Consider the following 13,586-nt stretch of genomic DNA (forward strand, 5'->3'; position numbering starts at 1 on the left):
TACAGTCTTTCAACTAATAAACTTATTTGGAACAGGTTTGGGAAGCATAACCAAATGGTACACAAGATTTGCTTTAATTCTAATGTAAAATCCCAGGGAAAGAATATATTATAAAGCCTGATATTTAGTAATTCTTTAAGATGTTTTCCTTCCCCCCATTCATACACTGTAATCTTAGGAAAACAAAATGTTCTAAACCCTGTAGTAGCACAGATCACTATACTCATCTAATCCTTGGTGAACAAGGAAAAATCAGTCTAAGTATTATTAAAAGCATCAAAATATAAACATTAATGTTATTTTTTAAAAAGTAATGCTAACAGTTCATTAAGCAAATTCACAAGCATCTACCACTTTCTTTCTAACAATGCCAGGCACCTACAATATCTTAGTGGGGCCTTATAACCGTTTAAAAATTGAATAAAAAAGAAGCCCACTTACTATACCTATCTAACTTTGATCTCTCATTTCTAAATACAACATAAGTTTATAATCAAGTAGAATCAAATTATAGCTAAGTTGGACCTCAATAATATACTCACCAATTTTCCCAAAAGGATCATCCTTAAAAGGATCACCTGTGATAAAATAAGTAAGTAGGAATCACAATAACAATATTTACTGTGTGAGTGACATCATTACTTAAAAGTAACTTTAAACAAAAGCAAATTTTGTTAAAGCAAAGTCTGTTTCATTAACTCCACCTCAAAGTAGATAAAACACTAAATGCCATTCACCTTTAGGAAACACTCAAAATAATAAAGAGTAAAGGCAGAACATTAACATACCTCATAAAAGAGGCTAATTTTAACTGGAGTCAATTATACTTAACTCTTGATCACAAGTTGAAGTTACAGACAGAAGGGAAAAGACAGGCACAACAGCAATAATTTTACTAACAAAATTCTCTACTCTTCACAAGAGTACTGGATGGGTATTACCATCACTAGTTCAGAAACAAAGACACTGAGCTTCACTGAAGTAAAAAATAATTCTTCTAGAACTAAAGAGTCCAGAAACAAACCCTTACATTTATGGTCATTTGTTATTTGACAAGAGTGCCAAGAAAATTCCACGGAGAAAACAGTCTTTTCAACAAATGATGCTGGGACAACTGGACAGCCACATGCAAAAGAATAAAGTTGGACCCCTATCTCATACCATATACCAAAATTAACTAAAAATAGATCAAAGACTGAATGTAACAGCTAAAACTATAAAACTCTTAGAAGAAAACTTAAGAGTAAATCTTAATGACTTTGGATCTTAGATATGACATCAAAAGCACAAGTGATGAAAGAAAATACAGATAAGTAGGACTTGATCAAAATTAAGACAATGCAAAACACAAGAAAGTATTTGCAAATTATATATTTGATAAGGGACTTGTATTCAGAATATGTGAAGAACACTTAGAAGTCAACCATAAAAAGAGAAACAATAAAAAATGGGCAAATTATTTGAATAAAATTTCTCCAAAGAAGGTAGACAAATGGCCCATAAGGACATAGAAATATGCTCCACAAAAGATACTTGTAAATGACATATCCGATGAAGGGTTGTATCCACAATCTATAAAGAACTTATAAAACTCAACACCCCCCAAAAATAATCCAATTAAAGAGTGGGAAGAACACATGAATAGACATTTTTCCAAAGAAGACATACACCTGGCTAAGAGACACATGGAAGATGCTCAACATCACTCATGTTCAGGGAAATATAAATCAAAACTACAAGGCGTTATCTCTTCACACCTGTCAGAATGGCTACAAGTAAAAACACAAGAAACAGGTGTTGGCGAGGATGTGGAGAAAGGGGAAGCCTCTTGCACTGATGGTGGGAATGCAAACTGATGAAGCCACTCTGGAAAGCAGTAAGGAGGTTCCTCAAAAAAAAAGAACTTTACCCAAAGAATACAAAAATAGTAATTCAAATGGGTACACGTACCCCGATGTTTACAGCAGCAATATCTACAATAGCCAAACTAGGGAAACAGCCCAAATGTCCATCGACTGATGGATGCGTAAAGGTGTGGTATGTATGTATATGTATCATGGATATTATTCAGCCATCAAAAAGAATGAAATCTTGCCATTTGCAACAATGTGGATGGAACAAGGGAGTGCAAAATAAGTCAAAGAAAGACCAATACCATATGATTTCACTCATATGTGGAATTTAAGAAACAAAACAAACTATTATAGGGGAAAACAATGAGAGGCCAACCAAGAAATAGACTCTTAACTATAGAGGACAAACTGATGGTTACCAGAGGGGAGGTAGTCAGGGGGATAGGTTAAATAGGTGATGGGGACTAAGGAGGGTACTTGTGATGAGCACCAGGTGTTGTACATAAGTGATGAATCACTAAATTCTACACCTGAAACTAATATTACACTGTATATTAACTAATTGATTTGAAATAAAAACTTAGGGGGCCTGGGTGGCTCAGTCGGTTGGGCATCCAACTTGATTTTGGCTCAGGCCATGATCTCATGGTTTGTGGGACTGGACCCCATGCTGGGCTCTGCACTTACAGTGGGGAGCCTGCTTGGGATCCTTTCTCCCCCTCTCTGTCCCTCCTTGCCCCTCTCTCTCTAAATAAATAAATAAACTTAAAAAGTAATAATAAACAAAAATAAAACTGTTGTAAACTGACCTATCAGTTTCACAAACTGATTTGGAAATAAATTGCAAAAAGAGCTTTGACACAGTGGTATATAACACAGTTTACATTAATATAAGGTATTTTAAATTATTAAACTTATATTTATTTCTTCAATAACACATTAGGCACCTTAAGAGCAGGGATCAGGCTTCTAATTGCTATAGATTCCACTGTTTTAAAAGCACGGTGTGGGCACTTTAGTAGTAAAAATTGCTGGTTGACTTAAGAGTACCTAATCTCTTCTCCTGGTCCATAATATCTCTTTCTTTTGATTCTTATTCTGAAGAAGAAAAATGCTCTTAATCAGAGGCTCGTAAGACATAATCAGTGGCTTAGTCCCACGAGTTAGTTGCCTGAAGAGGACAAATACAGCAAGTACAAACATATCACATCTCTACTCCCCTCTATTTTTGTTGTAATAAGTAGGCTCTCAAAACTAATTCTTATATAATTTATATATGAAATTCTTATACAGTTTATATATTAAAAAGCCTTTTTTTCTGGTAAACCCATAATGTAAAAATAAGAGTACTTACTGCCAATAAAAGGATCAGACTGGAAAAAATCCAAGTTTGTATCTGCAACTGGATCAGGCAGTGAACTTGATTCTACATTAAATGGATCTCCCTAAAAATAATTTTAAATTAAAAAATATTGTTTTAGGAACCAGTTTTAAGATGTAACATTTTAAAATATAATAACATGCTATGAAAAATCAATGAAAGGTAATATAACAAATATTTCTATAGTCATAAAGTTTACTTAACACATTTTTCTTTCCTTAGCCTAAAACAGTATATAACCCATCCAGAAAAACCAGTAAAAGAACACTTACATATAAAATTATTTTTTACCTCTTTTGAATGTCTGTCACTATTAAATTCAGAACAAACTTTCTCACTAACAGCTGTAGTCACCGCTTCGTTGTCATCAGTCACACCAGAAGGCAGTATTTCAGGACTACTTCGTGCCTACAAAATATTAATGTTACATGGACTAACAATGTATTTTCTACTTGTCATAGGAAACTAACAAAGGATAACCAAAACATACTAAAAAATACAAAAGACAAGCAGAACATATTCATTAAATGAGTTCTTCTCTTAAAAGCTTTCTTAGGAAAATGGTATCATCAAGTATCGAAGTCAATCAGGCCAGAAAACTTCAGGTCATCCTTAACTACTTCCCTTCGGTCATCCCCCAGCTAGCTTCCAAGTCTTGCTGAGTCAACCCCCTACCTTCTTCTCAAATCCATTCCTTTCCATCCTCACTGTCACTATCATCCATTTATAGTATCATCATTCTGGTCTCCAGCTCACTGTAAAAACCTTCCAAATGACTTCCTGCTTCCAATATGTGCCTTTCCAATCAATCCTTCTTATAGTAGCCAAAATAATAGATCTAAAATGTGAGTCTGATCATGACCCTTCTGGTTAAACTTTCTTCAGTGGTTTCCCATTGCTTTCTGGATTTTGACCAGTAGGTAAAAGGGCTTAAGAAGTGGCAGAAATCTCCATTTCATATCACCCTATGTTTTTGAATGATAACCGAGTAATCTGCCTTTTGTACTTAAAAGAATATTATATAATGAATCCAAGATTGCAATGCCTAAATAAAAATCAGTTTGTTAATTTTATATCTTTTATATTTCTCAAGCTTGTATTCTTCTCATCATCATTCCTCCAATTACTGCTTAAGTTTAGGCTAAAACAGTATCACACAGACCATTCCGATAGTTTCTTAACAAATCTATGTGTCCAGTCCCACTCCTGAATCCATTTTCTACATTTTCTAAAAGGTAAATACAATCATGTCACTTCTTGCTTATAATTCTTCAGTGGCTACTCAGTGCAATAAAATAAATCACCCAATGCTTCAAGATGAATCCAAATTTCTTACTCTCTAGCCCTTTGTAACCTAGAAGTGGTCATTTTTATCCAGGTACACATCATAATCACTTGTGGAATTTTTTTGTAAAAATATATGTACCTGGCACCATTCCAGAAACTCTAGTTCAGCAAGTTTGGAATGGGGTGCAGACATCTCTACTTTAAGAAAGAGGTAATGCAGGTAGCCACTATAAGAAAGCCTCATCTCCTATCAATACTCTCCCCACCATCACAAGATGGCCTTCAAGAACTTCTTGTGACCCTATGAGGCATGTTTTCTCCCATCTCATATCTATGCAAATGCTGTTTTCTCTGCCATGAACATAGCACCTTCTTCCTTACTTAACCCTTCTTACTCTGAAGCTCACCTGTATACCTTTCTCTACAAAATCCTGAGCCCCCTCCAAGCTGTCCTTCCTAAATATCCTGTGCTTCCTTTATCACAGCCCTTTAACACAGTGTAACACTACTAGACTGTATGCTACTTAAAGGCAGGGCTAAAGTCTTTTGTGTCTGCAGCTCTCACACATAATACAGCAGCACTGCTGCACATAGCTGGTGCTCTCTAAACAGCTGGTAAATAAATGTCCTCAACATTATGAAATAAAGAATTACTTTCAGCATCGGGTGAGAGTACTTAAAAAATGTTTTATAAAGTTGCTATCTATAGAGCTGTTTTGAAAACACACTTTATAATTAATTGATTGAAATTATATTTTACACTAATTAAAACTGTTAGAACTGTTGAATCAATACCTACTGTCTGCCTCTTAGAGGGGAAAAAAAACAAAACAAAATTCAACCGTCCTTAGATGAGGCAAGGCCACATATTTATATTAAGTATGATGTCAACAAAAACTTTTCTTCTTCTGAAGTTGATTATGGAGGTTATGTAACTATTAGACTCACTGGAGATTCCTGGTGTATGGGCTCAGACTCCAGGTTGCCTTGGCCTTCAGCATGCTCATTAAGGTTAGCTGTTTCACTGCTGCTGGTGCTGAGGCTGCAATAATCTGTAGCACCATTTACAAGAATGCTGTGTGGGCTACTGCACCAATTTAACTGATTATTATGGTTTTCCAGCTCTTTCATCTCCATCAGTTTCATTTGCATCTGTCAACACAAAGTAGAAATACAAAACAGAATTTATTACTAGAAAGACTCACAACAGGGAAATAGCTATACCCTTAGACTGAGTCAAAGATAAATTTGCTTCCATTAAGGAGAATCCTCTGGGGATGCAGTATGACTTAGAGAGATTTCAGTAATCCATCCCAGAGAGTTCTCCTGAAATTCCAGTATATATGGATTTGCTTTTGTGCATCTTTTGAAAGTTTCAAGAATTTTGATTCAAATACCTGCATTTTGGTGTCCTTTAGGTATAATTGGGGAAAATGTCAGGGTATTGGGGAAAAGATAGCAAAGTAAGAGAGCAAGAGAAGATTTTGTGATGAAGCTTGGGAGAAATAAAGGAAGTTGAGGGAGAGCACACAAAGGTTTGGAGCCATCTACACTCCTATTGGGAAGGAAAGGAGTGAAGACGAAGGTAAAATGAACTACTGTCCTATGCTCTGGCATTATTTATTAATGGGCTAGAGTCCTAGGAATGGTCTCTAAATCTAAGCTATTCTAAACATGTTAAATAAAGGACAAAGTATTTTGGATTTCAGTATCCAAGTGACTTTATATTTCTGGGACAATAGGGGGACACAGAGGCAGAATTCAATAAGCTGTAATATTCAGTATTGAAAGAAAAAGATTGGGACCAGAAGCAGGAAAAAAATGCTTATTGATACCAACAACTATAATAAAGAAAAATAAATTAACAAACATCTCAAAGAAACTGAAGAGAGGTCAGAATCAAAATATGTTTCTAGTTGCGGTGCCTGGATGGTTCAGACAGTTGTGTGTCCAACTTTGGCTTAGGTCATGCTCTCATGGTTTGTGAGTTCAAGCCCCGCATCGGGCTCTGTGCTGACAGCTTGGAGTCTGGAGCCTGCTTCAGATTCTGTGTCTCCCTCTCTCTCTCTGCGCCTCCCCACTCATGCTCTGTATCTCTCTCCTTCAGATATAAATAAACATTAAAAAAATATGTTTCCAGTGAAAAGAAGTAATGAATGGAATTTTACTGAATAGTGCCCATTTTTCATAAAATATATTTTTTACGCTACATTGGAATTCCCTTTATTTATTAGCATGTTGTGTGGTTGTTTTGTTTTGTTTTAGGAATCATAAAAATTACCTATTAGCATTTCATAAATCAAGTCTCAATTCCCCTAACCTTATTTTCTGCATAAGGTTTTTAAGTTGCTCATCTTGGAATCTGTAATTTACCAAAGGTCTTTTCAGGGTCATCAGCTGAAAAAGGAACACTATTTTGGACTGGGAGACAGATGTCAATCAAGCTCTATCACCTTCAACTCTCTTAGTCAAAGTTTAGTCTCCAAGCTTCCATTTCTCAACCCATAAAGTAAGAACTATCTCCACAGATGATTAAGTGAAGCAGAAATTTTTGAAAAAACTCTGTAAAATGTAAAGGTCTGTGTAAACAGTGGACATTGAGTATAAAGTGCCTAGCACACTGCATTTCTCACTATTATACCAATTAAATTTTCCTATTTCTTTTCCACTAATTCATTCCATATTTAAAAAGTTAAAGACCTGGGGCGCCTGGGTGGTGCAGTCGGTTAAGCGTCCGACTTCAGCCAGGTCACGATCTCGCGGTCCGGGAGTTCGAGCCCCGCGTCGGGCTCTGGGCTGATGGCTCAGAGCCTGGAGCCTGTTTCCGGTTCTGTGTCTCCCTCTCTCTCTGCCCCTCCCCCGTTCATGCTCTGTCTCTCTCTGTCCCAAAAATAAATAAACGTTGAAAAAAAATAAAATAAAATAAAAATAAAAAGTTAAAGACCTTGATCTCTTTGTGGGCAGGGACCACAACTTTTGCCATCAACTTTGTATGTCCAACATCTAGCACAATGATGTACACCGTAAGTGCTTTTATGTTCACTGAATGGACACAAGTATTGTGTTTATAAATTTAAACACTGGGTTATCAGTAAGCATATGTATCTACCAAACTGTACTGTATTGAGAATTTAAACTAACAATCCAAAATACTACACGTTTGTAACACATAGCATATGCCTTGTATATTCCTAGTGCTATTGAGTTGTGGCTTATAAATATTTTTTTACTTTAATCCATAGAACGAAATAGATTTTACACCCTAACCCAGTAAATATATATGTATTTATTTGAATACGCATGTACATAAACACATATATATAGATACACTGACCCATATAAATAATTTACACACATGCACACACACATACATACACATACAATCGTGAAAAAATTTCATGATAGTACTTATCCTTATGCCATGTAATGCACCCTGATGTTTCCTATTCTGTCGTATTTCATTTTTATTTGTATTCATTTTTTCAAATACAAAGTATGTCTTTATTTTTTCTAAACAAAAACAACTGGTATAAGTATATATATGAATGCACAGGCACACAAAGACAGGTGCATCCATGTGCAGACAGAATTCTAAAAAGATACCATACTGCAAACATTGTTTTTCTCCAGGAGGTAGAATTATCAGACTTCTCACTTTCTATTTTAACAAATGTACATAGTGTAGTGCTCCATTATTAACAACAGTTAATTTGATCTTTTATACATTAAATACTTGCAATGTATATGAGGAGAACAAATGTGCATGTATAAAACAATTTTATGCTATTTGGGTAAAACAATTTTATGTTTATGGGTAAGGCAGTGTTTCTCACTGAGTTGGGCACAATCACTGACTATACAGGCCAGGGAGATGTTTTCCGTGGGGACCAGAGGCACAGCTCTCCCCTTGTCCATCTGCTTCAGAGCTGCCCAATATCTCCTCTATATTTTCCCATTTCTGACTTTTTTCTTGTTCCTGACTGAACCTCCTAAAGCTCACAAAATTATTTTAACACATCAGGCTGCAAGCATTTGAGGAGCGATAAGATGACATTTATTCGCTTCCAGTTATCAGTGGATGTCAAGTTGGGTCAGCTTCATGGAGTCTCCTGAAATAATGAACACCTCAGTGATTAGCAGCACCAAAGACTCAAAAGCTTTCAACGCTTCAGAACACTCTTGCTTTATTTCATTTTTTAAAAGAATTTTATCATGACCATTAAATAAATTTCAATACCCACTACACCTTTACAGTCTAAAATTTAAAACCTTGGGGTACTTAATTAGCTCAGTTGGAAAAGCATGTGACTCTTGATCTCAGGGTTGTGAGTTCGAGCCCCATGTTGGGTGTAGAAGTGACTTAAATAAAAAACTTAAAAATAAATGAATGAATGAATAAATAAATAAATTTTCAAACCTTAAATACCCATCATATAGATGAAGCAGTATGTGGAAATACTTGCCAATCAAAGAGTTCTATGTAGGACATTTATTCCTTATAATTACTTCTGAGACAATAAAATCTTGAACAAAACTAGGCTTTCCCATGTCTCGCTCTCTCACGCAACTCTCTTCTTCCTTAGTCTCTGCATAAACTTAGAGGATATAGAGAAAAAAAATCACACAACTAACACAAGCTCTATCAGAATGCCAGAAACACATGGATTAAAATAGTATATATCATGTAAGTAATATACATAGACTTAAAGCCAGAGGTTCTTTGCTGTTTCTTACCATAAATACAAGGTAAGAAGATGACAATTCAGCAAATCAGAACATTTTTCTTCAATTATTCCTTTTACCAGAAAAGCTGTCTGGCTTTAGAGGGCAATTAAAACCTCAGGAAAATTTACAACTGGATTTTCATTTTTATAGACCCATGGGAAAATACTGCCCTTCGTGGGAAAGACACAAGTCACTCAGTCAAATGTAAGAAATTGCTATGTTTGTTCTTTCCTTTTTTATTTATTTTTTAATTATTTTTATTTTTTAAGTAAACTCTACACCCAACATGGGGCTTGAACTTATGACCCCAAGATCAAGAGTCCCATGCTCTACTGACTGCGCCAGACAGGTGCCCCGGTATGTTTGTTTTTAAGGTTTGGAGATCAGATGCAAGGATATAATTCCTTCCATAGATCTCAAATATCTTCTGGCACACTTGACAGAATATTTTGCTGAGATTATTTTCCTTGCTCATAAATACTGTTTTTATTTTCTCGGTAATAATTTATAATATCGAGAGTCCTTTCTACTTTTCTCATTTATGTTCCTTCCTTTGAAAAAAGTCTCCTTTCAAAAACCTCAAAGAAAATGAAAAGACAAGCAAGATATGGGGAGAAATTATTTGCCAATCAAATATCTGATAAAGAACCTATATCCAAAATATATTTTTTTTAAATGCTTGTAATTTCATAATAATTAGACAATCCAATTTTTTTAAAATGGTCAAAAGACTTACACAGACATTTCATCCAAGAGGATTTACGAATGGCTAATAAGCACATGAAAAGATGCTTAACATCACTAGTCATTAGAAAAATGCAAATTAGAAACTATGGGACACCACTTCACACACACTAGAACAATTATAATCAGTTAGGTAGGCAATAAAGTGTTGTTAACATTGTGGAGAAACTGGAACCCTCATATATTGCTAGTGGGAATGTGAAATGGTACAGTGACTTTGGAAAACAGTTTGGCAATTTAAAGTTAAAAAAAATTTTTTTTAATGTTTATTTGTTTTTGAGAGACAGAGTGCAAGTGGGGAGGGACAGAGAGAGGAGTCACAGAATCTGAAGCAGGCTCCAGGCTCTGAGCCATCAGCACAGAGCCCAATGTGGGGCTCGAACTTATGATCTGCGAGATCATGCCCTGAGCCAAAGTCAGACACTTAACCAACTGAGCCACCCAGGTGCTCCTAAAGTTAAAAAAAAAAAAAAAAGAAAAAAAATTAAAAAAAAAATTTAAACAGAACTTCACAATATAACCAACTATTCCATATCCAAAAGAAAGGAAAACACATGTCCATATGAAGAATTGTATGCAAATGTTCATAGCAGCATTATTCATAATAGCCAACAAGCAGAAAGAATCCAAATGCCCATTAATCAGTGAATAGATAAACAAAATACTTTATAAATACACAATGAAATAAATGTTGATACATGCTACAACACAGATGAGCCTCAAAAACATTATGAGTGTGAAGGAAACCACATGAAAAAGGCTGCACAGTGTTTGATTTCATCTACATGAAGTGCTCAAAAAGGCAAATCTATAGAAATAGAAAGCAGATTAGTAATTACTTAGGGGTAGAAGTGGGGACTCACACAGATGGGCACAAGGGATCTTTTAGGAGTGATAGAGATGTTCTAAAACTGGACTGTGATGTTTGAACAATTCTAAATTTACTGAAAATCACTGAATTGTATGTACCCTTAAAAGCTGTGAATTTTATGGTATGTAAATTATACCTCAAAAAACCAATTTTAAAAAAAACTCAAAGAAGAAAATTATTTTAAAGAATATTCATTCAGTTGGTAGCAGTCTCACTAGGATAGCATTCTTTTGGGTTACTTGTATATTGAGTACCTATACTGAGATAAGAACTACGCTAAATGATGAGAGAAAAAAATGTGTAAGTTTCTAGACCAAAAAGCTCAGTCTACTTGGGGAGACAGACACAGAAACAAATATTTAGGGGAAAATGTTACGAATGCCGTAACAGAAGTAGAGTCCAATAAAGGCAGGGTTCAGAAAATGCTATAAAGAAATAAGAAGTAAGCTATGTCTTGCAAGATGAGTGAGTAGGTATTCACCTACAAGAGAGGGGAAGGAAATATATTAAGGGTAGGGCTTCATTATACATAATAATTAACTGAGAACACTGGACTACATGTTAGAAGATCTGGATTCTAGGCTGTGGCTCCTTTTCAAAGGCTATGTAACCATAGGTGAGTTGCTTAATGTTCCTTGGCTTTAGTTGGTTCAAATTCAAAATGAAAGGAATGAGCTACATGATCTCTCTGCTCCTAACTAACCATCTTACTACCATTCTACAAAATATTATTTTCCACATAGGGAAGCCCAGAAAAAAACAAAGCAAAAGGTCTATACTCTGGACTCACACAACATGGCACGTTTATCTATACAAAGAACAATTTTCTAATAAAAAAAAATAAAGGTCTCCAAATGAGCAAAACTGGTTTTAAGATCAGAATCCCAATTTTGTAAATTTTGTTATTTACAAAAATAAGCAACAGTTAGCAAGCATTTATGTACCAAACACTACGCTAAAATGTCTCACAGTTATTTAAACCTTTACATTGCATTTAATCCTTACAACAGACCTAAAAGGTAGAAGTACTGTTAATTTTCTAATTGTAAAGATAAGGAATCTGATACTAAGGTAATTCACACAGTTAAGTGGCAGAGACAGCACTTAAACCTAAACCATGTAACCACAAAACCCGTACTCTTAACCAGGACTCCAATGATAATAATCAGATACACGATGTATAACAGTCTTAATTTATGACAGGCAACAAGAAACCTATTTGTACAAAATGAATGAAAAATGAATAATAAACTAGGCAGAGGGTAAAGGAACACAAGTATTATTCACTAAGAGGATATGGTGAGGCCCCGTTTGAGCATGTTTCTCGCTGTCACAAAGACTTACTGAACTGATTTCCTGTTGTGAATCTTGGAGGTGCTGCTGAAGAGGTCCGAGCTGAGCCTTCCCTGACTCCACACTCTCCTCCAATTCTGCCGTTTCTTGCTGTAAGCGACTCAGCTCCTCCCTAGCTTTGGCCAGCTCTTCCTCGTAAGTGGAGATCTGTGATTCTTGACTAGTCAATTCAGCTTTCAGGGATGAGATCTATCACATGGAAGTGAATGAGAAGAAAGAGAGATAAAAAAGAGATGTCATTAAAATGTTCCATAATGCAAATATGTTTATTTGTTTAGTTTACTATTGTGGTGTTTTTTGAAGTTTATATTTTTGATAGAAAAGGGCAATTAGGGGATGAATAGAGGGAACTTGAAGGTATAGGTACCATACTTCCAGCTAAAATTTAGAAAAGTAGTACATTAAGGGCCTTCTTTCCCCTAAAGAGGGCCTGTAATTTCCGGATGAACAGTGCTCCAACTCCTTCATGTGCCCCAACTGTTGATTAGATTGCCACCTAACAACAACAGCAACAACAATAATAAGCAAAGCATGTTCCCATCTTACACCAGGAAAAGCAACCAAGGTATGGATACAGACAGCAGCAAATGGCCACTTTACCAGCTGGGCCTCCTCAGCGCATTTCTTTCTAACTTCCTTCAGTTGCTCCTCCAGTTGGGATTTCTGCTCATCCAGTCCATCAAGGAGTTCCTGTACTTGCTGTTTCTGGGCCTGTAATTTTTGCAGATTAGTATTCTCCCTTTGAACTTCATCTTGAAGATCCTGAAATACAAGAAAATTAACATATTTATTATCTTTGGAGAGAGGGGAAGGTTAACAATTTTTAAAAGATTATCTTAAGGGAAAATAAAGTCTCATCTTATTCAGCATATTATGTTGGTGGATTGGAGGAATCCTAGCTTTAAATGCGGTTTTTACTTGAGGATTTCTTCCCTAGACTCCAGGTTTTAAAATCCAATTTGCTTACTCAAATCTGTCCTTCGAAGTCCGATGAACTTCTTGAACATGTCAAAAACAGAACCCCTGGCATTTCCACCCCCCAAATCTGCTTTATCTTCAATCTTCCCCCTCAGTTTCTCTGGCCAAAAAGAGCAGCATCTTCTTTGACTCTTCTCTTTCTCTCACATCTCATCTCCATCTGTCAGCAAATCTTACTGCTTCTTCCTTCAGAATACATTCAAACTGACCATTTTTTTCCCTCTACCTTGGTCCAGGTCACTATTATCTCCTCCTGGATTGCTGCCTTCTAACTGGTTTCCCTGCTTCCACCCAGGCTACCTACAGTTTATTTTCAGCACATCAGCCACTGTTAAAAACCTGTGTCAGATGAGTCACTCCTCTACTCAAAACTCTGCATTGACTCCCCATCTCC

At 35.8% G+C, this 13,586-nt stretch overlaps 1 protein-coding gene across 4 annotated transcripts in view; it reads right to left on the reverse strand.

The window, feature by feature from the left end:
* The window catches only part of EPS15 (epidermal growth factor receptor pathway substrate 15), a 148,452-nt gene that overhangs the window by 35,232 nt on the left and 99,634 nt on the right, over positions 1-13,586 (reverse strand). For all 4 annotated transcript variants that reach the window (XM_045477343.1, XM_045477346.1, XM_045477342.1 and 1 more), the window contains exons 14-19: positions 12,815-12,976; positions 12,206-12,403; positions 5,470-5,673; positions 3,526-3,642; positions 3,208-3,298; positions 543-578 (exon numbers count right to left, since the gene is read on the reverse strand). In XM_045477343.1, the coding sequence (XP_045333299.1) occupies positions 543-578; positions 3,208-3,298; positions 3,526-3,642; positions 5,470-5,673; positions 12,206-12,403; positions 12,815-12,976 (808 nt within the window). The remainder of the gene's footprint in view (positions 1-542; positions 579-3,207; positions 3,299-3,525; positions 3,643-5,469; positions 5,674-12,205; positions 12,404-12,814; positions 12,977-13,586) is intronic.

The sequence above is a fragment of the Leopardus geoffroyi genome, chromosome C1 (assembly GCF_018350155.1).
Source record: "Leopardus geoffroyi isolate Oge1 chromosome C1, O.geoffroyi_Oge1_pat1.0, whole genome shotgun sequence".
NCBI lineage: Eukaryota > Metazoa > Chordata > Mammalia > Carnivora > Felidae > Leopardus > Leopardus geoffroyi.